The sequence below is a fragment of the Tinamus guttatus genome, unplaced genomic scaffold (assembly GCF_059628265.1).
Source record: "Tinamus guttatus ecotype Peru unplaced genomic scaffold, ASM5962826v1 Tinamus_guttatus_pri_ptg000485l, whole genome shotgun sequence".
Taxonomy (NCBI): Eukaryota; Metazoa; Chordata; class Aves; order Tinamiformes; family Tinamidae; genus Tinamus; species Tinamus guttatus.
The window spans coordinates 298701-321770 of NW_028289019.1; the positions used below are offsets into that span (position 1 = coordinate 298701).

General features: G+C 39.4%; 1 protein-coding gene across 2 annotated transcripts in view; it reads right to left on the reverse strand.

Annotated features, from left to right (window-relative positions):
- Positions 1–23070, reverse strand: part of LOC104567929 (single-stranded DNA-binding protein 2) — a 194296-nt gene that overhangs the window by 37440 nt on the left and 133786 nt on the right. For both annotated transcript variants that reach the window (XM_088533148.1, XM_088533147.1), the window contains 4 exons: positions 9569–9628; positions 4587–4653; positions 4320–4390; positions 316–383 (listed from right to left, as the gene is read on the reverse strand). In XM_088533148.1, the coding sequence (XP_088389274.1) occupies positions 316–383; positions 4320–4390; positions 4587–4653; positions 9569–9628 (266 nt within the window). The remainder of the gene's footprint in view (positions 1–315; positions 384–4319; positions 4391–4586; positions 4654–9568; positions 9629–23070) is intronic.

Here is a 23070-nt window from a genome sequence, read left to right on the forward strand (position 1 = left end):
GTACCACTCATTGCAAAGTATTTGATCAGCAGAACAAGAGAATAAATCTAAACATCATTTAGAAGAATATACACAAGTGAATATCGGTGACTATAGCTTTAAAATATTCCCAATATTAGAACTTTGACCTGTAGAAGAACCTCAGTATTTCCACAGACTTGTAGGGAAAGCAAAGGAGCCTGTAAGGAATGTATGCAGAAGAACAAAACTGCTGTAGGTTTACCTCTTTTTAATTGCATGTTACTACCCAAAACACATACTCCCTTGTCTTACACATCACAAATGTTACTTTGTTGCTTATTTTATTGTGCTTACATGTTCATTCCAGGCATCCCCGGGCCACCTAAAGCATTCAGTGGGGGTCTCATTGCACCTCCATAGTTCTGCAATGATAACCAAGGATCAGACTACCACAAAACAAAAAAAACAAAACCAAAGAAGAGGGGGAAAGAAAGGACAACAGGTTAATGATATCCCTACATAACTCCTGAATGGATAGGCCAATGTAATTCATCGTTTCAGGAGTTTCCATTCTTGACTTATAATTCTTTTTCCTTGGGGATAACAATATTACTTTTTTTATGTTCTATTCAAACAATAGGAACATGCTAAGAATACTTAAAAAGGCTGTTATTTCAGGAGGAATTACTTACATATGCAAAGGTTAAATCAATGTCCATTGTGGGGCAGGTTTTGTATGTATTCAACTTTGGTATCAGGAAAGCTCATTCAAAATCAGAAACATGGACTTTTCTGAGATTTCAACATTATGGAATTTAAATTATTTAAAATATTTTAATTAGATTCTATTAATAAATAGTACATCAATAAATGGTTCTATGAAATTACAATATATGATATCACTTTTATAACATACAAAATAACCACTACATATCGCTTCTAATGAACCTATCCTCATCACTTTAAGGTAACTAGTATGAAAATTATTTAATATGGTATTGAATGTCATAACAATGCTAATAAATGAATTGCCCAAGGTCTATATAATCAGAGCTCATGCTTTGATGATTTTATGAGAAAAGTCTAGCAATTTTACTATTTATAAAAAAAAAAAAAAAAAAAAAAAAAAAAAGGAAATTAGATTTTTTTTTTATTTAAATGAATGCAAGCTGAATAATCTACCTCATCTCACAACATTAATTCACACACTAGTTTGTGTTAATCCTGCTATATTTTTTCTGATATTCCAAAGGAATAATTCCTTTAGTGAATGCGTATGCTCTAAAATGAACAGCTGGGCACTTGGAAAGAGGGCAAGAAAATCATTTACTTATAAAAAGTAATTGCTGCTGTTTTCCAATAAAAACAGTAATAGTTATCCTACAAACTATATATCCAAACTATCAACTGCATAAACTCTATGACTCAAATCTATGGGTTTTCTCTACACTGGTATACAAGTACATGTTAACATGAAGTCATGAACCTCTGGGAGAAATGGGATCATGAGCTTTGGCCTGGTGCTGCATATACGTCGAGTGATTCAAGCCATAACATTTACCTAGATCTACAGCTGATCCAGAACCATGGGACAAGGTTCTGCTTCCTTATTAGACAGTCCCCAAAGTGTCTCATAGTTAGCTTGTTTGCAAAAATAGGTGAAAAGGCTGCAAACAGATGTCCTCTGCCAAATCCAACAGTGTCACCTGAAGATCACATCAGTCAATAGTTGCTGGCCATCAACCACTACTCATTTTTGCCTTTTCTTGTACAGCCAGCAAACTGATTGATGTGCACGCTGAGACAAAAATCAGATTAACTCAAAGCACTTAACCTGATTTATCCTAGATAATCTGCCTGATGCAGATTAGAGGACATTCACACTAACAACTCCTAGGTCATAACTGCAAGGCAATTAATTGTGGGTAGAAAAAGCAGCTGGGCACAGCAACAGCTTCAGTGCCACCACTAATGGATCGGGAAGAGGACACAGACTTATTGTAACAAAGTAGGACTTTTTTTTCCCCCCTCCTTCTTTTCATCTTGAGTTGTAGGGCTAAACTATTCTCCTTATTTGATCTGTCAGATGTCTCCTCTCTTAATTTTAGCTCATTTGTGCAGACTTGGGTTAAAGTTCTTTACTGAATCCTGCAGGACTGGAAAAGCTTCTTGCTCCTAAAGTAAGAGCATTTTCATTACGATCATTGACACACAGTTGCAGCTATGCTCCTTGCACAGGTTATTGCCCTAATTTGCTCCTTACAGTTATTTACTTGTAGTCACCATCGCCATGGTTGATCTTGTGGTTGAGTTATTTATCACTAATTTATCACAGATGTCACCTAACAGCTGGTGGTCAAAATAAGCCAGATCAATCAATATTTTTAAATATTTAAGATAACCCAGTTATTTTTGACTATAATACATTAGTTCACCAGCTAATATGAGAGATGGGGAATCAATAGCCAGGCACAGATCTGAGGCAGCAGCCTGTTCAGCTGGCATAACTGCTGCTTGAAAAAGCCTGAATCACATCCTTTGGAAGTGTTGACAGACTCATTTATGACCCTATACGGCTTTTTTTGCTTCACGTTGCTTAGTTTGAGAAAGTTTAGCCCTAATAAATAAATAAATAAACTGAGGTAACTCTTCTGTTTTGGGGAGACTTTAGTCACGCTACATGAGGTATGGCTTTATAATGAAAGAAACTGCTTACTGTCCTGATTTTTATTGCTATAAGTATATAGTGCAGACATCATATGGGCATTGAAAAGTTCCCACTGGTAGAACTTTGTATCAGCTGGGAAGCAAACAAATACATGCTGCATTTCACAGAATCCTTTCTGTATCCACACATTAAGAGTTTCCTTTTTTTTTCCTACTTAGGCAGTAAGGGAGCAGGGCTTCCCACTTAACACCTACTAACGAGGACCTGAAAATAAGTGTGAAAAATCTTATCACTTTGGTGGGTTTTTCTTTTCAATAGCTTTCAGAGAAGTTCCCAGCAGCAAGGTACAAGGATAGATGGTGATTCATCTGTAGAAAAAGATTGATTTGGGAACTTAAATTTGTGGTAGATTGGCTGTATTTTTCCCCATTTTAAGATGCTGTTCAGCAAAAGAAAGAAAAATCTTACCAAAAAACCTAGGATTTTAAGAGACAGCAAAAATGGAAAAATCATCCTTGTAAAAACTGGCATGAGATTTGTCTGCTGTGTGACTAATGGTGCTGCATAAAGTATCAGCTCAACCTCATATGGCAGCACTGCAAAGCTTTGCTTTCTACCTCCAAAAGGCAAGTGGTAAATATACTTCAAACCTACAGAAAAACTAACAAATGTATTTAATAACAGTTTGTTGGTCACACAACAGATGTTGTGTAGAACTGCACAATTAGTTTCTATCACGAAGACCCAAAACTGTAAAGGCAGTTATGAACAGAAATAAAGGCAAATCTATTTAAGCATTTAAAATTCAGTTGCTATTCCAAGGAACAAAGAAGTCACTAGAGAAATTATCTGAAATTGGAAAATAAAAATTTAAATGTGGGCACAATGAGCACACTGGAGAACAACATACTAGCAAGACCTGTAAAAACACCATCAAAGTAGTATTTCACCAAGAGAATTAACAAAAAAAAATCTTTTGGATTCATTTCTCAGGTATACATCAGTGTTAATTTATTTTTTATCTTAATTTTTTATTAAACCGTAACACTGATATCCATTGATATTTTTATACTTTCAAAGAAAAAATTCATATACAAACAGGTCAGCACTGGGGGGAAAGTTGATTCATGCAATTCAAGGTTGCTTCACTCCTTGAAAACAGATCTATGCTTATGATTGATAAGGAGGAGAAATGGCAGCATAAACTTTAAATTCTACAGCAGAAGATCTCTGGCACTCACCAGAATTCTAGCAGATGAAGAAAAATCTTTGCAGGAATTTTGGGGGATTTTTTTTTGCTACAAGGAGTTTAACTAATTTAGTTGTATTGTGAGATGGATTTTTTCCCTCCCAAACAGTTACATTAATTAGACTGGGAGGATAAGGAAACATCTCCTCAATCCCTGTACTCCTTTACAAATTTTACCTTTGATTACAACATACACAGGCTGTGGCACAAACATAACTTTTCTGAAGCAACTTATAATTTCAATTGTTAATTAAAATAACTGTTTTTTTGAATTTGAGATTCTATAGAACTGCAACTCAGAATTAACTTTTTTAAGAGAGATAAAATTTATTTTAAAATGGAATTAGACAAGCAGTTTCTAGCACACTCAGTCTTCAACTCCAAAAACACTATAGTGATAGATCCTGTCAAAATAAACAGACATATATCTGTGGAAGGTACCTGTGGTCCTAAAGGAACCATTCCTCTTGGAGGAGTCATTCTCTGCATTGGCCCACCCATGTTTGGATGCCCTGAAACAAAAATTAAGTATTCTGAACAACCATGTAATTTAGAAGCATCTTTGGAAAAAGCTTTAACAAATCACTCTTTCTTAGTTTAATGAAGAGCTTAGAAAACTGCAGTAAACTTTTAAACATAGAAAGAATAAAGTCTGAGATCATGGTACTTTTGAGCTTTCAATATAATTATTCTATAAATGTACTTTACCTTGCTGCCGTGTTGGGTCCATCCCACTAGGCAATAATGGCTGACTTCCTGGGACACCTCCAAGTGCCTGCAGACATAGAAAGTTGTTTTAAAAAGAGAAAATCCACTGTCACTTATGTTAGAATCAATTATACTTATTTTGTTTTTAATTCTGAGATGATTCTTCTAAATAAAGAGTAATATGTAAGAGTTAGCTCTTCTAAATGACTAAGATTCTGACTATGGTTTTGCACATCCAACTTTCATGGCTTGCATGGAATTAGGGATAAATAAATTTCCAATAATGTTCCTCTTTTTTTTCCCCCAGTTCTTCCTTCACTTTACCTTACTATTTTCTACTCCCAAACACTACCTATTTTGCAGTTACCTGACAATTTATCCTAAGCTTAATTTTTTTACCGAGCTTTTCCTCTTAACCATTATTCATAGAATCATAGAATGCTTAGGGTTGGAAGGGACCTCTAGAGATCATCTAGTCCAACCCCCCTGCATACGCAGGGTCACCTAAAGCACATGGCACAGGACTGCATCCAAGCAGGTTTTGAAGATCTCCAGAGAAGGAGACTCCACAACCTCTCTGGGCAACCTGGTCCAGGGTTCTGTCACCCTCACTGTTAAGAAATTTTTCCTTAAGTTCCTGTGGAACTTTTGGTGCTTCAGTTTGTGGCCATTACCTCTAGTTCTGTCGGTGGCCACCAGTGAAAAGAGGCCAGCACCATCCTCTTCACTCCCTCCCTTGAGGTATTTATATACACTGATTAGATCCCCTCTCAGCCTTCTCTTCTCCAGGCTGAACAGGCCCAGCTCCCTCAGCCTCTCCTCATAGGGCAGATGTTCCAGGCCCCTGATCATCCTTGTGGCCCTGCGCTGGAATCTCTCCAGAAGCTCCACATCCCTCTTGTACTGTGGAGCCCAGAACTGGACACAATACTCCAGATGTGGCCTCACCAGGGCTGAGTAGAGGGGCAGGATCACCTCCCTCGACCTGCTGGAGACCTTCTTCTTAATGCACCCCAGGATCCCATTGGCCTTCTTGGCCACGAGGGCACACTGCTGCCTCATGGTCAACTTATCATCCACCATGACGCCCAGGTCTTTCTCTGCAGAGCTGCTCTCCAGAAGGTCGGTCCCCAGCCTGTACTGGTGTCTGGGGTTATTCCTCCCCAGGTGCAGAACCTTGCACTTGGCCTTGTTGAATTGCATGAGGTTTTTTACCGCCCAGTTGTCCAGTCTGTCCAGGTCCCTCTGGATGGCAGCGCAGCCCTCTGGGGTATCGGCTACTCCTCCCAGTTTCGTCTCATCAGCGAACTTGCTGAGGAAGCACTCTGTGCCTTCATCCAGGTCATTGATGAATAAATTGAACGGGACTGGACCAAGGACTGACCCCTGGGGGACACTGCTAGCTACAGGCCTCCAACTAGACTCTGCACCGCTGATCACCACTCTCTGGGCCCTGCCATCCAGCCAGTTCCTAATCCACCTCACTGTCCACTCATCTATCCCACACTTCTGGACCTTGCCCAGGAGAATGTTGTGAGGGACGGTGTCAAAAGCCTTGGTGAAGTCGAGATAGATGACATCCACCGCTCTCCCCTCATCTATCCAGCCAGTCATTTCATCATAGAAGGCTATCAGGTTAGTCAAGCAAGATTTCCCCTTGGTGAATCCATGCTTACTACTCTTGAGCACCTTCTTGTCCTCCATGTGCCCCGAGACAACGGCCAGTATGAGCCGTTCCATCACTTTTCCGGGGACGGAGGTGAGGCTGACTGGCCTGTAGTTGCCTGGGTCCTCCTTCTTGCCTTTTTTGAAGACTGGCGTGACATTGGCCTTCTTCCAGTCCTCTGGCACCTCCCCTGTTCTCCAGGATCTTTCAAAGATGATGGAGAGCGGCTTAGCTATGGCATCTGCCAGCTCACACAGCACTCTGGAGTGCATCCCATCAGGGCCCATGGATTTGTGGGTATCGAGGTTCCTTAGGTGCTCTCTGACCAAATCTTCCTCTACCCAGGGCAGGTCTTCCTCTCCACCAGCTTCTTCTCTTGTCCCTAGGGCCTGGGGCTCTAATGGGCTGCCCTTGGTAAACACCGAAGCAAAGAAGGCATTCAGCAACTCTGCTTTTTCTGTGTTATTTGTAACCAGGGTGCCCATCCCGTCCACCAGTGGACCCACGTTTTCCCTGATCTTCCTTTTCCTGTTAATGTATTTGAAGATTTTTTTTTGTTATTTTTAACGTCCCTTGCCAGATTGCGTTCCAACCGTGCCTTAGCTTTCCTTGTCGCATCAAACACATTAAAACACAAACACATTTCCTTGTCGCATCAAACGTTATTCTAACACCTTTCTTTAAGAGACCAGAATGTGGAGGCTGCTACCTTTCCTGAGAGCGAGACATAGCTGAGCCAGCTTTGCAGTATGCGGAGGGTAAGATACAGCATGGCTGTGGTGTGGCAGATATTTTAGCTTCCACTCTGCTTTTCACTCTTTACTGTTGTAAGAAAATTAACACCAAGATAAGCCATTTATCCATCTACAGAAGATGAAGGAGTCGCGAAGCTCACTCCTAAATCTTGCCTTCAAGCATGGAGATGCATTGTGTTGTTGTATCACCTCTGGTCCAAAGCAAACCTATTAACTCCCCAAATTTTTATCTGCCCATTGGGTTTACACTAAGTGGTTTAGGTTTAAGGCTAATTTCTCTATCTTCTTACCTAAGGTTTAGTCAGCTAGGAAAATGTTGTTATAAATAGATCTTTGCTGGTAGATCATTGTGATAGGCCCACAAAGTGCTATTTAATATTTCAAAACAGCAATGTATTTTCAAGAAAAAATTATCTGCAGTGAGTAAATCTGATATGATGGAACTGATATACTCAGGCAATATAGGTGTTGCTTACTGAGGGAAAGTGGCAGGTATTCTTGACTTGGAAATACTGAGGTAGTCAGGGACACCCTCAAAGGGGAACTTACCTGCATATATTTTAAGGTTTATTTTCACAAGAGGTATGAAATTCAAAACTAAGATACACATTGTTACCTCATTTAACACCTAATCAAAAGGGACTCTGTTTTAAGACTTATGGAATATACCTAATCTGAGATTACATCATTCAAATCAGAGCTTTACACTTACTTCAGCATCTTAAAGTCAAGACGATATGAAAGAACATGTGAATTACACAGAGAAATGTCAAATCCTAGCTAGGCAGAACTGGTCACTTCTGTCAGAGATGCCAGGTGGCAAATAAGGAAGAGGAGGATGGAGCTGATCTAAGCACACAACTCGGGCAGTAACTCTGGTGTGGATAGTTACATAAGGGCCTGCAGTTCCTTTCCAACCTATCCTGCCACTTTTCAGGATATCTGGGTGCGCGTCTGTATAGCACAATGCACTGCCCAGAGCAGAGGCTTTTGCAAGATGAGATGTTCGTGTACAAGTGGTATCTCAGGCACACCAGTGTGTCACCCAGCATTTGCTGACTTTCCCTGCTAACAAGCCTACACCCAGCTCACGTATCCCTACACGTAGTGCAAGGCTTTGTGTTACTCTTCCTTGCCTTTCCTCAAAATACAGTCCCTGCTGCAATGTATTGATGGATAGAATTATAGTTATAATGGGAATTTTAACTGTGATTTTTACTGACTTTCATGTAATCAAAGCTTCAACCTTAAAGCTGCATTACAATAGTTTATTACTTCCACATACAGACCATATATATTGTAACTTACAGTATGGCAGCATTGCCAAAAGCAATAATTCATGAATGCAGCATAATGTAAATGAATCACAAGAGCTATAATTCACTAAGATTATGCTACAACTCTAAACTGGAAATAATGTAATGTTCAAACAAAAATAGCTTTTGAAACTAAAACTTCAGGTTGACAGAGCTTTTATGGCATTCACCACATCCAGTTTTACCTGCCAGTATTTACAGAATTCAGAAATGCAGAAAGAGAAATAAAAGAACAAGTGAAAGCAAAATGCTGGTGTATTTTTGGCAAACATTATTGAAAGGTGAAAAAAAGGAGGAAGGTGTTTAGTACAGAGTTACAATATATCTATAACAAATATTTAACTAAGGCACTAATTAAATCACACTCTTATATTGTCCCTTGGTGATCACTTCAAGAATATTAAGTTATGCTTTTCCTTTTTGCAAAAGTAGCTATGCTGTATGTAACTTAACCTGCTCTTTAACAGCAACAGAAACATTTGAAAAAGTCTTGCAACCTGAAGTTTCTAGCTACTTAAAAAAAAAAAATCAAACTTCAACTTTCTGGCAGCCATGTGCAGTGCTCAAGACCAGTTTATTGACACTGCATCATAACATACACACGCACACACACACACACACGCACACACAAAATAGCAATGGCTGAAGTTGGAGCAGAAGAGTCTCCTCATCAAGGTGCAACCACAAGAAAGGTAGTTCTGGAAGGCTAAATTGTGTGCACGTGCACACACGCACACACACGATTCCACTATCCTATCAACCTTTTCCAATCTTATAAAAGACTCAGTTTCTTTTTCAGATTTCAGCTGATATTTTTCTGTCTGCTTATCTCTAACTTTTCATCTGCTGATAACTGCTTTCTCCTCCCCTATCTATACTTAAGGAGTTCAGAACTTAAAAATACAAATGTTATCTGCTTCCAGAATCATCTTTTCACAGATGGGCCAATAAAGGTCTCTGCTGACGAGCAGCAGCTCATTACTCATTCACAGGCTTAATGCACAATAAAGTCTAAGGTGTAGACACCAATTAGGCATAAGCATGAGCTGAGAGTGGAAGGGGGTATCTATCATGCACTGTATGAAAATACACACTTAATGGTTAGATGAAATAGGATGGAGAGAAACTAAGCGAGTTCTGTATGTTAGTGAAAAATGTATGCTAGAGCCAACAAGAGAATATCCCCTGTTCTCAAGACTGCCCACATCCCTGGAACACAAATGCACATTAGAGACACATTCTTACCTGATTGGGTATTCTTAAATGTGGCCTTGGACCTCCAGGGTACCGAGGAGACATGAAAGGCTATAAAAAAAGAAACATTGCTGAATAATTCAAATTAGCCTGTAAAAACTGTATTGAGTCATTGGGCACATGGTTTGTATCATGCTCACATCTCAGGATTCCAGCTTACATATTTCCACAGAGCGCTGAGTACATTATTTTGCAGTATTTAGCAGAACTAAATAAATTTAAAGATGCTTATTGAATGTAGCTATGAAGATACATTATTTAAATTTTTGCTGCAGCTATTGTGAAAGCAGAATATAAACAACTTAATGCATGAGCTATGAAGAATAATAAACTATTCAGATCATAAAAATCACACATCTAATCTTTTCACTGGATTAAGGGTAAAGAATCCTGGAACACGAAAGAAAATTGTTCTTGGAAGGGTCAAGAAGTAAATAACAGCATAATAATTTGGAAATACTTTCCCTTCACTTTTTCATATTCACGTAGTAAAAGTAAAATACAAGATTTGACCTGTGAAAACAAACATTTCAAGTTTACGTCATAAATATCTAGAACTTTGGTGGTTTATATGAGCTATATTAACTCAATGTTGTATCTGTCTCATCCCTTTATATATAACTCCATGCTCAGTAAAACTCTTCCTCTCTCAAAGCCAAGCATCCCCTCAATTCTGTCATCCCATCCTGATCTCTATGATGCACTATTTGCGTTCCAGTGGCTCTTGCCTATACTACACTAGTTTGTTGTAGCCTAAAAACAAGGTCAGACCCTTACTTTAAAGCCAGAAATAAATGAATGTTTGATCAGCAAATAAATGTAAAATCTCTACTTGTTCCACCTCCAAGAGTGACAGCAATCTAGACATCTAAAAAGCAGGGAGATTAGTGGCAAGTTTGAGATCCATAGGAAAAAAAGGCACAAACATCTGACTAGACAGATGATGAAGAGGATTATTTTGGCAAGCAAATGTACCTATAACTCCAGAAGAAAACAAAGAGCTAAAAGTATGCTTTGACTGTGAACACAGAGATTTAAAAAAAAAAAAAAGAGAGAGACTTTTAAGCTTCTTATAAGAGTAGAAGGAAAAAAATACAAAAAAAAATCTTTCCTTCCATGAGGTTTCCTCTCAAACCTTCTACTAATAAACTAGCATCTTCTCTCCTATGTTTAAATTGTAAGGCACTAGCCAAGCAAAAATGCCATGCAACTATATATTATGAAACAGAAGCTCACTTCTGCTCATGACACTGCCTAAAGAGTCATAGGAGAAGTGAGAAATATAAAAGAAAGGATGTTTCCATGGAACTTCCCAAGAGGAATATCTTCTGAGAAATAAGCTATTGCACAAATCCAGTTTTTGGGGCTTCTTGGAAAAGAAACATGACTATTTCTTTTGTGAAATTTTCTTGGGAACCATGTGGTCTGCTATAGCTAATGGCCACAGACAGCTCACTAAAACTCTGGTTGACATCATCCTTTCAGGAATGAATGGCTTATTTGGGCTGTCAGTTGTATTTGTGTTTTAAACTAAAATGCCAGTGATGATCATTATTAGTAAGACATGTAAGGTTATTAGTAATAACTAGTAACACAGCTATAATCATATTACTAATAATTAATAATCTTTCCTTTTGTGTGATCTGCAGAAAAAAATTAACTTTCATTTCTCAGAATCAGACAAAACTTTTAGTAATAATCTGCTACAGAAACACATGCTCTAAATAGACACTAGAAAGTAAATTTTTAAGTAAAACTTAAAATACAGAGGCTTTGCAAATTAGAAAAGTGACAATTATGAAAAGACTGCGTAAGTAAACAGTTCATTTGAAATTATGCATTACAAAAGAAGGAGGCTTTTTCATGTCTTCTATCCATGAGGGCATATCTATGAGGGTGAGATTCTATTATAAGAAAGGGGGGGGGGGGAAGGAAGTTGTGTATGTGGCAAAGGATGTAAACAAAGATGCTCGTGAAAGAGTAAAAGCAGGAGAAAACTAGAAAATTATTTCCTTAAAGGTCAATCAATTGCATTGTATGGAGTTATATGGAGTGCATTGTATGCACTGGTGATTACTGTATATTCGGTTTACTACATACAGCAAACAAGACCTTACATTTATTTATATTTGTACCTCTCATAAAAAGAACAGGGTAATGTCTGTCAAGTCAAGCACATTTTAACACAGCATCACATTACAAAGTACTAGTAATACAATTACATAGTACTATTAATATATTACTGCATTATTCACAGAATGTCTACTCTCTCAACCTTCACATTTTCTTTCAAGCAAGATGGAAATATTTTATCACCTTTAACCTAATTATGTCCTCCTTTCTCCCAATGGGTTCATCATTCTATTCATTTTTATAAAAATCCTAAAAGTGATCTTAACATACTTCTGAATAGCAACAAAAGTATATAAAAAGTGCTTTTTATGTCCAATGCTGCAGAGAATAAAGGAGCACAAAGTTCTGAAACAGATTCCTTCCCCTTTTGCATTAGCCAGAGCAAGAGGTTGTTCAAACAAAAATCACAATTTTACTTTTCAAAACTTTTCCAATATCTAACAATTAGAATCCCTACTTTTTTTGGGTTTCAGCAGTTGCTTTGGATATCTGAGTAGATCCGGATATAGGAATGTACTTTTTTTAATAAAAAGCTCACAGAGTAAGTGTAGAACTCTTTTCTGGCATGATCTAACAAGTTACCAATTACTTCTTTGGAGGCATTGTTTCTAAACACGCATTTAGGCAGACTTTGATTTGAGCACTAACGTATATATTCCTGTTTATTTCTGTACAGTTTGTTAGTTCATTGCATGGAATAAGTATAGGAGCCTTTAAATATTTATATATTTCCCTTAAATTTATCTGTGAAAATTTTTAAAACTTCTCCCATTCTTTAAGCAATTCAGCCCAAGAGGAACTGAGATGAACAACTTAATTGCTAAATTTCAGCTCTTGATGATCCATGGATATTAACACTTTACAGTCCTATAGAGTGAGCAAGAAAATATATTAACAACTGGGAATCACAGTTAATGTTTCTCAGAATATACAGAACCAATATATATATTCTACCAACAAAGTATCCAACAAAAGATATATAATATATATATATATATACACACATATACACACAAAAATATCAGTGAAGTGCCATATAGCATTAAATAAAATGGCAAGAGAGTAATGTTAAAGGGCAAATCTAAAAGATTTTTAGCTGTGTGGAAGCAATATTTAGTATTCAAGGTTACTGCAAAGCTTCTATAATCAAAAGAAAAACTTTAATATTTTAAATTTTCATGTTACTTATTCAACTTCTCCCTTTCCACCATAAATGTGGTATTTGTCCCCCTAAAAGTCCTCCCAAGACACCAAAGAAATTCTGTCAAATAGTTTAATGAAAATGTATTCAACACCAACAGCTTCTCAGCCAGTTAAGTGATTAGGACCAGCTTCTTCACACTCAAGCCTGACACACATGGGACATCATGAAGCCTTAGCCATTCCAAGAAGGTAGCACTCATCATGCACAGCATTTCACCACTTCACTGACAGCTGATGTTCAGACCCTTATCTAGTTTTACATTAGTGCTACAGAGTAGCGGGAAGGAGCACGGTTTACGGAGGACCTACGGTGGACTTTTGTTTCTAACAGTTAGGAGCGCCCTCTTCCCTTGAGTTCTTGCAAACTTTGTCTTCTCTTAAAGATATTGCAACATATATATCACAAAAAGTAATAGGTTCAAAACAGGAGTAGTAAATTAAAAACAGTGACCATAGAATTTAAATCACCCTATGTATCTCTTGTGTTTTGAAGGCAAAAAAATAAATTCTTTGTATGAGTCAGACATCTCTCTCTGCTAACTCAGCCTTGTGTCAATTCAGAATTCAACACCTTGATAGTCTAAAACCTTTAATGGATGCCCACACTAAATTCACAGCAAGACAGCCTTCTTATTTGTCCCAAGGTTCAACTAAGGGGACTGGTTAGGTGCTGCATCAATGAATCAAACACTTCCCTGTTTACCCTCTCTGGCAAGTAGTGAGAGAGCCTATCTATCTGCAACGCATAGATTAAAAGATAATTTCCTCAATATATACTGACAGAAAGGATTACAAATATGTAACTCATCAAAAATAATAAAGATAAAAGTAGAAAGAAAAAATGAAATAGAAAAATATGCCAAAGATAAGTACCACAATTTAATAATACAGCAACAGATTTACCTTTCAGGTCTGAAGATGACAGGAGGGCAAAAGACATATCTCCCTGGAACTTTCTTTATGCATTAGGATGTATGATACTTTTCAGCCAACATATATCTGCCATTTCACAGCCAGATCTTGCTTAGGGAGATCTTGTCTAAGGGAAATCTTGAGCTATGTATTTGAGCATACAATCTCTCAAGGAGTAGATCTGACTGAGAAGAGAGATATCAACACAGTGGCTCCATTCCCCAGTAATTTCCAGATGCTGAAACAGCCCTCAAGGGCTTTTAGTAATTATGACTGCCTTCCAGAGCTCCTGGGGAAGGGGAGGCACAGGCAATGATTTTGTGCCCTACCCTAAGTTACAACTAACTCCTAAAATGCAATTCAGGAACTGCCACACAACTTCACTACATTATTAATAAAAGCAAAAACAAAACAAAAAAAAAAAAACAAACCAAAACCAAATAAGAAAATGAAGAAAAAAAAAAAGATGTAGCTCAGCATGCCTTATCTAAGGCACATTTGATAAAACATCTCTAGATGGAGATGCCACCAACATTTAAAAACATGTGAGTCACAGAACTTGCAGCAACACCAAAAGTGTTTTTGGGAACAGCTTCCTAAAGACTTCTGCAAACTCTAGTATATTGTAATTACTGCTGTTAGGTAGAAAATTCAATAATCTGGTTTCACAAATAGTATCTTGAAAGCTGTTGTCATGCAGCTGACGCCAAAGGAATATAAATGGTTTCTATTAAACTGGGAGAAAAAGAAATGGAATAGGAAAAAACTGTCATACAATTACCACAGAAAATATATATATTCATCATTTTACAGCAAATAAGATATTAAAGAACTGATACTACATAAAATAAAATCAAGATGTGAGGTATTAAATTGTTAGCTCTGCTCTAATCATATCCTATTATGGCAAAAATATTAAAAAAGCTCTGATATTCAAGAAAAATGGTTTTCAGATAAACTATAAAAATGAGATCACGCACACACAAAATTGTCCACCAAGAAGCTGAAGACATAAACACATGTTATGAAGACATAAACAAGCCCGTTTCTGTGCTAGTTGGGTAAATTTTATTCTGTCTTCTTTTAGTTGTTTTGGCTACTCTGGAATACAATGTGTTTTAGTTTTCTCCTACATAGCACTGGGAGAATGAGTTTTAAATATGGTATTTCAGTAAGTTACAAATTTCAAGAAATGTATTTTTTCCTTAAGCTTATTTTTTTCTAAAAGTTGGGAATGTAATGGGTCTGCTTCCAAATACAACTAAACTAGCTTTTTGGATTGACATTTTGAACTCTTACTTTACTTGCACACTTAATTACTCCATTTTTTTCCACACAAATTGCATTTTTTTCAATAATCCACATTCAAATAAATAACCTTGAATATTGTTCACATTTGATTTCCTATTTCTTGATCAGTGAGAAAGACTGAAGTAAATATCTGAACCTATCCTAATATTTATATATTACATGATCTCTCTTTATCTGTTAATCCGGACAGGAAAACTTCATGTAACCAATAAACCGTGATAACATCTAACCGTAGCTTAAGAAGAATTATGAGAGTTCCTGGGCCTGAGTAGTGGTGAGGTGGCACACATCTGCTAGCAGAAAAACACCAAGAGACAAAATGAGAGAAAACAGAGCTCAGGCTGCTTCCCTGAGGAGAATAAAATGGAGAGCCTGTCAGCACTGTATGGAAAAATACTTTTTCACACAGGTAGCTTAAAATAACAACATTCATCTACATTCACATTAACATCTTCCTAGCTAGCTCTATTAAGAGGTTTGTTTTAACTCCAGTGAAAATACAGATGTGTGGTCAAAGTCGGATGGCAGGTATGTTTTTAAAATGCATCACTGACCTGTTTTAACTAAATGTATTTCAGCTCAACACAGTCAGAAGAACAGGACTTCAACCAGCCTCAGCCGCCCAGAAGATGAGTTCAGGGGCCGACTGGCTGGTGCTACAATTACTTGCTTAACAGCAGACATGACGGGTATAGGAATTTATGTAGAATTTGATGCAGATTCCCTCCACAAATTCAGGCCATTTCAGATGTTGTGCACCCAGCTCATCCCTCCCAGGGGCCGTACTGGTTTGCTGGAGGTCAGTGTTTCCATGGAGAGCTTGGGAAAGGGACGGGTTTGGGTTTTCCTGTGCTTCACCACAACGCCACAGGCGCTGACCCTCGCCCTGTATCACAGCACGACATGTGGGGCAGCATCAGCTCTGGGTGATGGAGGCTCCAGCACTTGGATGGAGGCTTCGTAGATCCCCGGGCAGGAGGTGGCTGCCTCCAGAGGTGCTTCATCTCAGCTCTGGTGCAGACAGGGAACCACAGGCTGCCCCAAACCACTTCTACATCAAAGTTTTTAAAGGAAACAACAAGAAATGCTAACTGCTCTTTAGCATACTCTTTGTAAATGCACTGCCAAATTTAGAGTAATCTTTTACATTGTACACCTAGCCACTTTGAGAGGCTAAGGATATTCCTAACCTGAGGATGTCTCTTAAGGAAATGACAGGGCATACAACAAACTAAATAACCCAGGATGAAGCACAGCTTTAGCACTCAGCAGGGAAAAGGACCTGAATAGTTCTAATTGCTTTCTATGATTCAGGCCCCCCAAATCAGCACAAATGAAGTCTAAATACTATTTATCATGGGAACCTGTAAAATGGGATCACAACCCTAACTAGTCCTTCCCTTGTGACATATTATTTTAAGCAAATCATGCTGCTGTTTGCTAAGCAGGATGCTGGGGAGAACAATTTACTTCCATGGAAGTCAGAGATGAATCTTCATAAACAGCAAAACTCTCCATTTACTCACTTCAAGTTCTGGGTGAATGGCCTACAGTTTAGATAAAATAATCAGAAAAAAATCTTTGTTCTTCTCTCCTCCAGGAGAGAGAAAAAAAAAAAAAAAAGATCAAGTTACATATTCTGTCCCTGAAAATCTGACTATCTGACTCATGCTCTTTTTCGTCTTCAAACTCTATTCCTGGTTAAAATGATTGACATCATAGAATCATAGAATAGAATGCTTAAGGTTGGAAGGGACCTCTAGAGGTCATCTAGTCCAACGCCCCTGCACACGCAGGGTCACCTAAAGCACGTGGCGCTGGACTGCAGCCAAGCGGGTTTTGAAGATCTCCAGAGAAGGAGACTCCACAACCTCTCTGGGCAGCCTGTTCCAGTGCTCTGTCACCCTCACTGTTAAAAAATTTTTCCTTAAGTTCCTGTGGAACTTTTGGTGCTTCAGTTTGTGGCCATTACCTCTAGTTCTGTCGGTGGCCACCACTGAAAAGAGGCCAGCACCATCCTCTGCACTCCCTCCCTTGAGGTACTTATATACACTGATCAGATCCCCTCTCAGCCTTCTCTTCTCCAGGCTGAACAGGCCCAGCTCTTCCAGTCTCTCCTCATAGGGCAGATGTTCCAGACCCCTGATCATCCAGCCCTGCGCTGGACTCTCTCCAGCAGCTCCACATCCCTCTTGTTCTGTGGAGCCCAGAACTGGACACAATACTCCAGATGCGGCCTCACGAGGGCTGAGTAGAGGGGCAGGATCACCTCCCTCAACCTGCTGGAGACGCTCTTCTTAATGCACCCCAGGATCCCATTGGCCTTCTTGGCCACAAGGGCACACTGCTGCCTCATGATCAACTTGTCATCCACCATGACGCCCAGATCTTTCTCCGCAGAGCTGCTCTCCAGAAGGTCAGTCCCCAGCCTGTACTGGTGTCTGGGGTTATTCCTCCCCAGGTGCAGAACCTTGCACTTGGCCTTGTTGAATTGCATGAGGTTTTTTACCGCCCAGTTGTCCAGTCTGTCCAGGTCCCTCTGGATGGCAGCGCAGCCCTCTGGGGTATCGGCTACTCCTCCCAGTTTCGTCTCATCAGCAAACTTGCTGAGGGAGCACTCTGTGCCTTCATCCAGGTCATTGATGAAGAAATTGAACAGGACTGGACCAAGGACTGACCCCTGGGGGACACCACTAGCTACAGGCCTCCAACTAGACTCTGCACTGCTGATCACCACTCTCTAAGCTCTGCCATCCAGCCAATTCCTAATCCACCTCACTGTCCACTCATCTATCCCACACTTCTGGACCTTGCCCAGGAGGATGTTTTGAGGGACAGTGTCAAAAGCCTTGGTGAAGTCGAGATAGATGACATCCACCGCTCTCCCCTCATCTATCCAGCCAGTCATTTCATCATAGAAGGCTATCAGATTAGTCAAGCATGATTTCCCCTTGGTGAATCCATGCTGACTACTCTTGAGCACCTTCTTGACCTCCATGTGCCCCGAGACAACGGCCAGTATGAGCCGTTCCATCACTTTTCCGGGGACGGAGGTGAGGCTGACTGGCCTGTAGTTGCCTGGGTCCTCCTTCTTGCCTTTTTTGAAGACTGGCATGACATTGGCCTTTTTCCAGTCCTCTGGCACCTCCCCTGTTCTCCAGGATCTTTCAAAGATCATGGAGAGCGGCTTAGCTATGACATCCGCCAGCTCCCACAGCACTCTGGGCTGCATCCCGTCGGGGCCCATGGATTTGTGGGTATCGAGGTTCCTTAGGTGCTCTCTGACCCAATCTTCCTCTACCCAGGGCAAGTCTTCCTCTCCACCAGCTTCTTCTCTTGTCCCTAGGGCCTGGGGCTCTAAAGGGCTGCCCTTGGTAAACGCCAAAGCAAAGAAGGCATTCAGCAACTCTGCTTTTTCTGTGTTATTCGTAACCAGGGTGCCCATCCCATTCACCAGCGGACCCACGTTTTCCCTGATCTTCCTTTTGCTGTTAATATATTTGAAGAAGTTTTTCTTGTTATTCTTAACGTCTCTTGCCAGATTGCGTTCCAAACGCACCTTAGCTTTCCTTGTTGCATCTCTGCATTCCCTGACTACGTTCCTGTATTTCTCCCAGGGGGCCTGTCCTTTTTTTCCACATTCTATATACTGCCACCTTCTGCTTGAGCTTTGCCACAAGCTTCCTGCTCATCCAAACAGGTCTCCTGCCCCCTCTGCCTGACTTCTTACACACGGGGATGCACTGTTGCTGGGCATGGAGGAAGTGCCGCTTGAAAATGAACCAGCTCTCTTGGGCCCCCCTTCCATCTAGAGTCCTGGCCCGTGGGATTCTTCCGATGAGGTCTGTGAAGAGGCTAAAGTTGGCCCTCCTGAAGTCCATGGTTGCAAGGCTACTTACAGCCCTGCCTCCTCCTCATGGGATCCTGAACTCCACCAACTCATGGTCACTGCAGCCGAGGCTACCCCCCCACCTTCACATCTCCTATAAGTCCCTCTCTATTTGATAGCACGAGGTCCAGTAGCCCACCTCTCCTCATCGGCTCCTCCACAACCTGCATCAAAAAGTTATCGTCGACGCTCTGCAGGAACCTCCAGGACTGCTTGTGCCTGGCTGTGTTGTCCTTCCAGTTGATGTCGGGGTAGTTGAAGTCCCCCATGAGAACCAGGGCCTGTGACCATGAGGCAATATCCAGCTGACTATAGAAGGCCTCATCAACCTCCTCGTCCTGGTCAGGTGGCCTGTAGCAGACACCCACCACAGTGTCTCCCACATTAGCCTGCCCTCTAATCCTTACCCACAAGCTCTCAACTCGCTCATCCTCGACTCCCAGGTTGAGCTCCATGCATTCCAGTTGCTCTCTCACATAAAGAGCAACTCTACCACTTCGCCTTCCCAGCCTGTCCTTCCTAAAGAGCATATAGCCTTCCATGGCAGCGCTCCAGTCGTGTGAGCTATCCCACCATGTCTCTGTGATTCCAATGAGATCATGACGCTGGGACTGCACACAGATCTCCCGTTTGTTCTGCTTATTCTCCATGCTTTGTGCATTGGTGTACAGGCATTTCAGGGAAGCAACAGAGGCCTGCCGGTTTCCAGACATTATTTAACTATTTGCAATCCAAATGGTAAGAAATGCTTACTTGATCATTTTCTTTCATTTTCTCATTATGGTATCTGTACTGAAAAAATATTAGAAAGCAACATTTTAATATGTCTCCTTAAGACTTCTATATTTTATAAAATAGAGATGCTTGACAACTACTTTTAGTGTAAGTGCTTCTATTAGCCATGATTTTTTTCTCTTTAATCTTAAGGAGTACATTGACAAACCATAAAATATGTGTGAACTGAATTTACCTAAGTATTTATAATTCATGTATTTTCATTTATTTAGTTTCCTCTCTTTTCTGTGGACAACTCAAAATCTTACCAAATATTTGACTTGTAGTCAAATATCTTGTAGTCTACAAGTAAATCAAGCAATCTGTTTTTCATCTGCACTATTTCACACAAAATGGTTTGCGTTAGATTCTCAGCACAGAGAAACAAAGTACTCCTCCTTATGCTGGCCTTTCCTGATGACCAAATCTAGTCTCACAAACAAGTACTTCATTGCACTTCAGCTGAAGATGCCCATAAAAATCATTTCCATATTTATGGTTTGCTAAGAGCTGCCTGGTGTGGTCTGGCAACCTATAAATGGAAACTCTAAGAGGTTTTATTTAATTTGGAGTGTAGAGCACAATTAAAAAAGAAATGGAGAAGCCTTCCACAGACATCTGTGTTACCACCCTTTAAGATTCCAAAAGTTATAACACAAGCAACACTATCTCTCTAATTAAAATTAATTATTTACCTCTCACCAACAAATTGTTCCACAAAATGAAGGAATACTGCAAGGCTGTGAATGTACTCCTGCAAGGGAGAGTATATCTTGTACACTCGGCACACATAAATGAAAAGCAAAACCTCCAAAAAGCTCCTCTGTCAAAAATCCTTTTGTCCCTAGCTAAACATCCCTCCGTGACTTTTAGAAGCAGGATCTTCCTGCTAGCCAGGCTACTTCTCCAGAAATGTGAGAAAGTATGTAACACTCTTTTGGTTGATATATGATCTTTAGGAATTGTATTGTTACTGAATCTGTGTCGCTTTATAGGAAATGCTCACGAAGATTTAGCAAGTGGGAGAGAAAGAGGCTAAATTATGCACATGATATTTAAAAGAGATTTCAAAAGCAGCACAAACTGAAAGTGGCTGTGAAACATATGTAACTTAAACAAGGTTAATAAAAATGGAAATTAACAACTTCAAATTTTACAGAAAATAGAACTAATTTCTTCAAGCCTTATTAAAGCTAAAATTGGAAGGTCGGGAAGTTTCACCCTTTTAAAAAAACATATTTTTATAATTCAGACACTTTAATCACAGCTCACTAAGTATGACAAAATATTTCCTCAAATTTAGCAGTTCTAGTCTCCTCTCACTATGACTTATGATTGATCTTTCAGAATACCTTGGAAAATGACAAACAAGGGTTTGTTAATTACTGCTGTTATATTTAATAAATATATTATTGTGAGGCTAAATGCATTATCTTCTTCCAAAAATTTTAGTTTAAAACCCAAGCACTTGTGGCTCCCGTAAAGAGCAACAGCCAAGATATGACAGGAACTGAATTAACCTCAACAGAAGGAAACCTATATAAATGACATCCACTCCCTCTTCTTTTCAGGACACTCCAGAAGTTAACTATAAGGCTTGCCTGGGTGCATGGGCAGTGCATCACAAATGGCAAATGGATTTTCTGGCTAGGGTTGGGAAAGGGGAGAGCAGATCCCTTGGATATCCATGATTTATCCCCAATCCCACCCCTCCCTTGCCTTCGCTCTAATCCCCAGGCAGCAGGGGCTGCTGGAGCCAGGGCAGGTGGAAGGGGAGGCAGGGGAAGTGTGGGCTCAAAGCTTATTTAGTTACTCAAGCTGAGCAGTTTTAATTTGCTCTAACAGTTACGAGCAGTAAAACCATTACCACAACTGCAGGATTGAATTATCAAAGCCAGCAGATGTCAGACACCTTTATCTTTTTAAAGTTGACTTTATTTCTGTTATTTAGAGAAAATGAAAGAAAAAGAGAGGCACAAACACAAACTACCTACAGATCTCTTTAGATGCTAATCTTTCCCACTTAGTCCAAAAAGTCAAATTAATTATTAAAGTATTTTAAATTATAATGCAACACTGACAAGAGCAAAGCTGCACAGACTCCAATTCTGCAAATAATTATACATACAAATTTTTTTTTTATATTATTATGACTTGAGTATTCCCAGCGGATGCAGGTCTGCAATACCGGGATGGATGCATTTACAAACAACAGAGATTCCAGAGGTACAATAAATTTCTCCTTACTCGCATTAATTATATAGATACAGGAGGGAAAATAAATCCTCTTTAAAATCCACTTTTATATTTTCAAAGCTTTTCAAGGCCTACCGAAGCCGATAGCTTTACTTAGAAGCTATATTTGCAGCTTTGATGATCTTTCATTTGCTTACAGTAACATTTAACAATCTATGATGCTTTTCGAAATGTCTGGGACTTCCCTCTCTCTGCTATACCCAGGATCCGATTCCTCGAGGCTTCACTTTTTGCAACTGCACCTAACTCATTAGCCCCAGGGGTTGAGATCTGGCCTAGTTGTGAGTATGTGTGGCTAGTTCTGCAGTCAGTTCATTTTTAATGACTTGTATATTGATATTTTAGCAAAAGCTATATAATACAGTAGCTATTTGATTTTGCAAAAGACACTTGAGACTTTATCTTTACAGTTTGAATGAGGACATAATGTCCTTACTTTCCTAAGCAAAAATGATGGCCTTTCTGTATCAAATACAGCTTTATCTATGTCATGAGTAAATTTTACTAGGAACTTAAGATTTCCATGATTCAGAGTTGAAAGATATAAGCCAGATGATTCTTTCAATCTTTACCCAAAAGACAGACAGACTGCAGGCTTTGCATCAAGGAGAATATGGATTTCCCAACTACCACCCATAAATTGTTTCCTGTGAACAAGTTTATAATTGTTCTCAGGAAGGGTAAGCAGACAGACAACGCTGCAAAAGGGGGGAAAACACCAAGACCAGCAGTGAAAGATAAGTAACTATGCAGGATGCTGCCATTGTTAAACTAAGTGTGGTTGCTTGAAAGAAAAATCAAATGGGGATAAAAAAATGGTAATGCCCACAAAAACCAGGAAACTACATGAAGATTAAAGGAAAACAATAGTTGAAACAGTTCAAAGCAGTTTAAAAAGAAGCAAAATATTTTCAAAACCACTGTAGATACAGCTCCACGGTGTGTATCTTTTAACTTTAGCCATATCACTTAGCTACCAGAATTAGGGTTTCTTATTCCTTGCACAAATAATGAC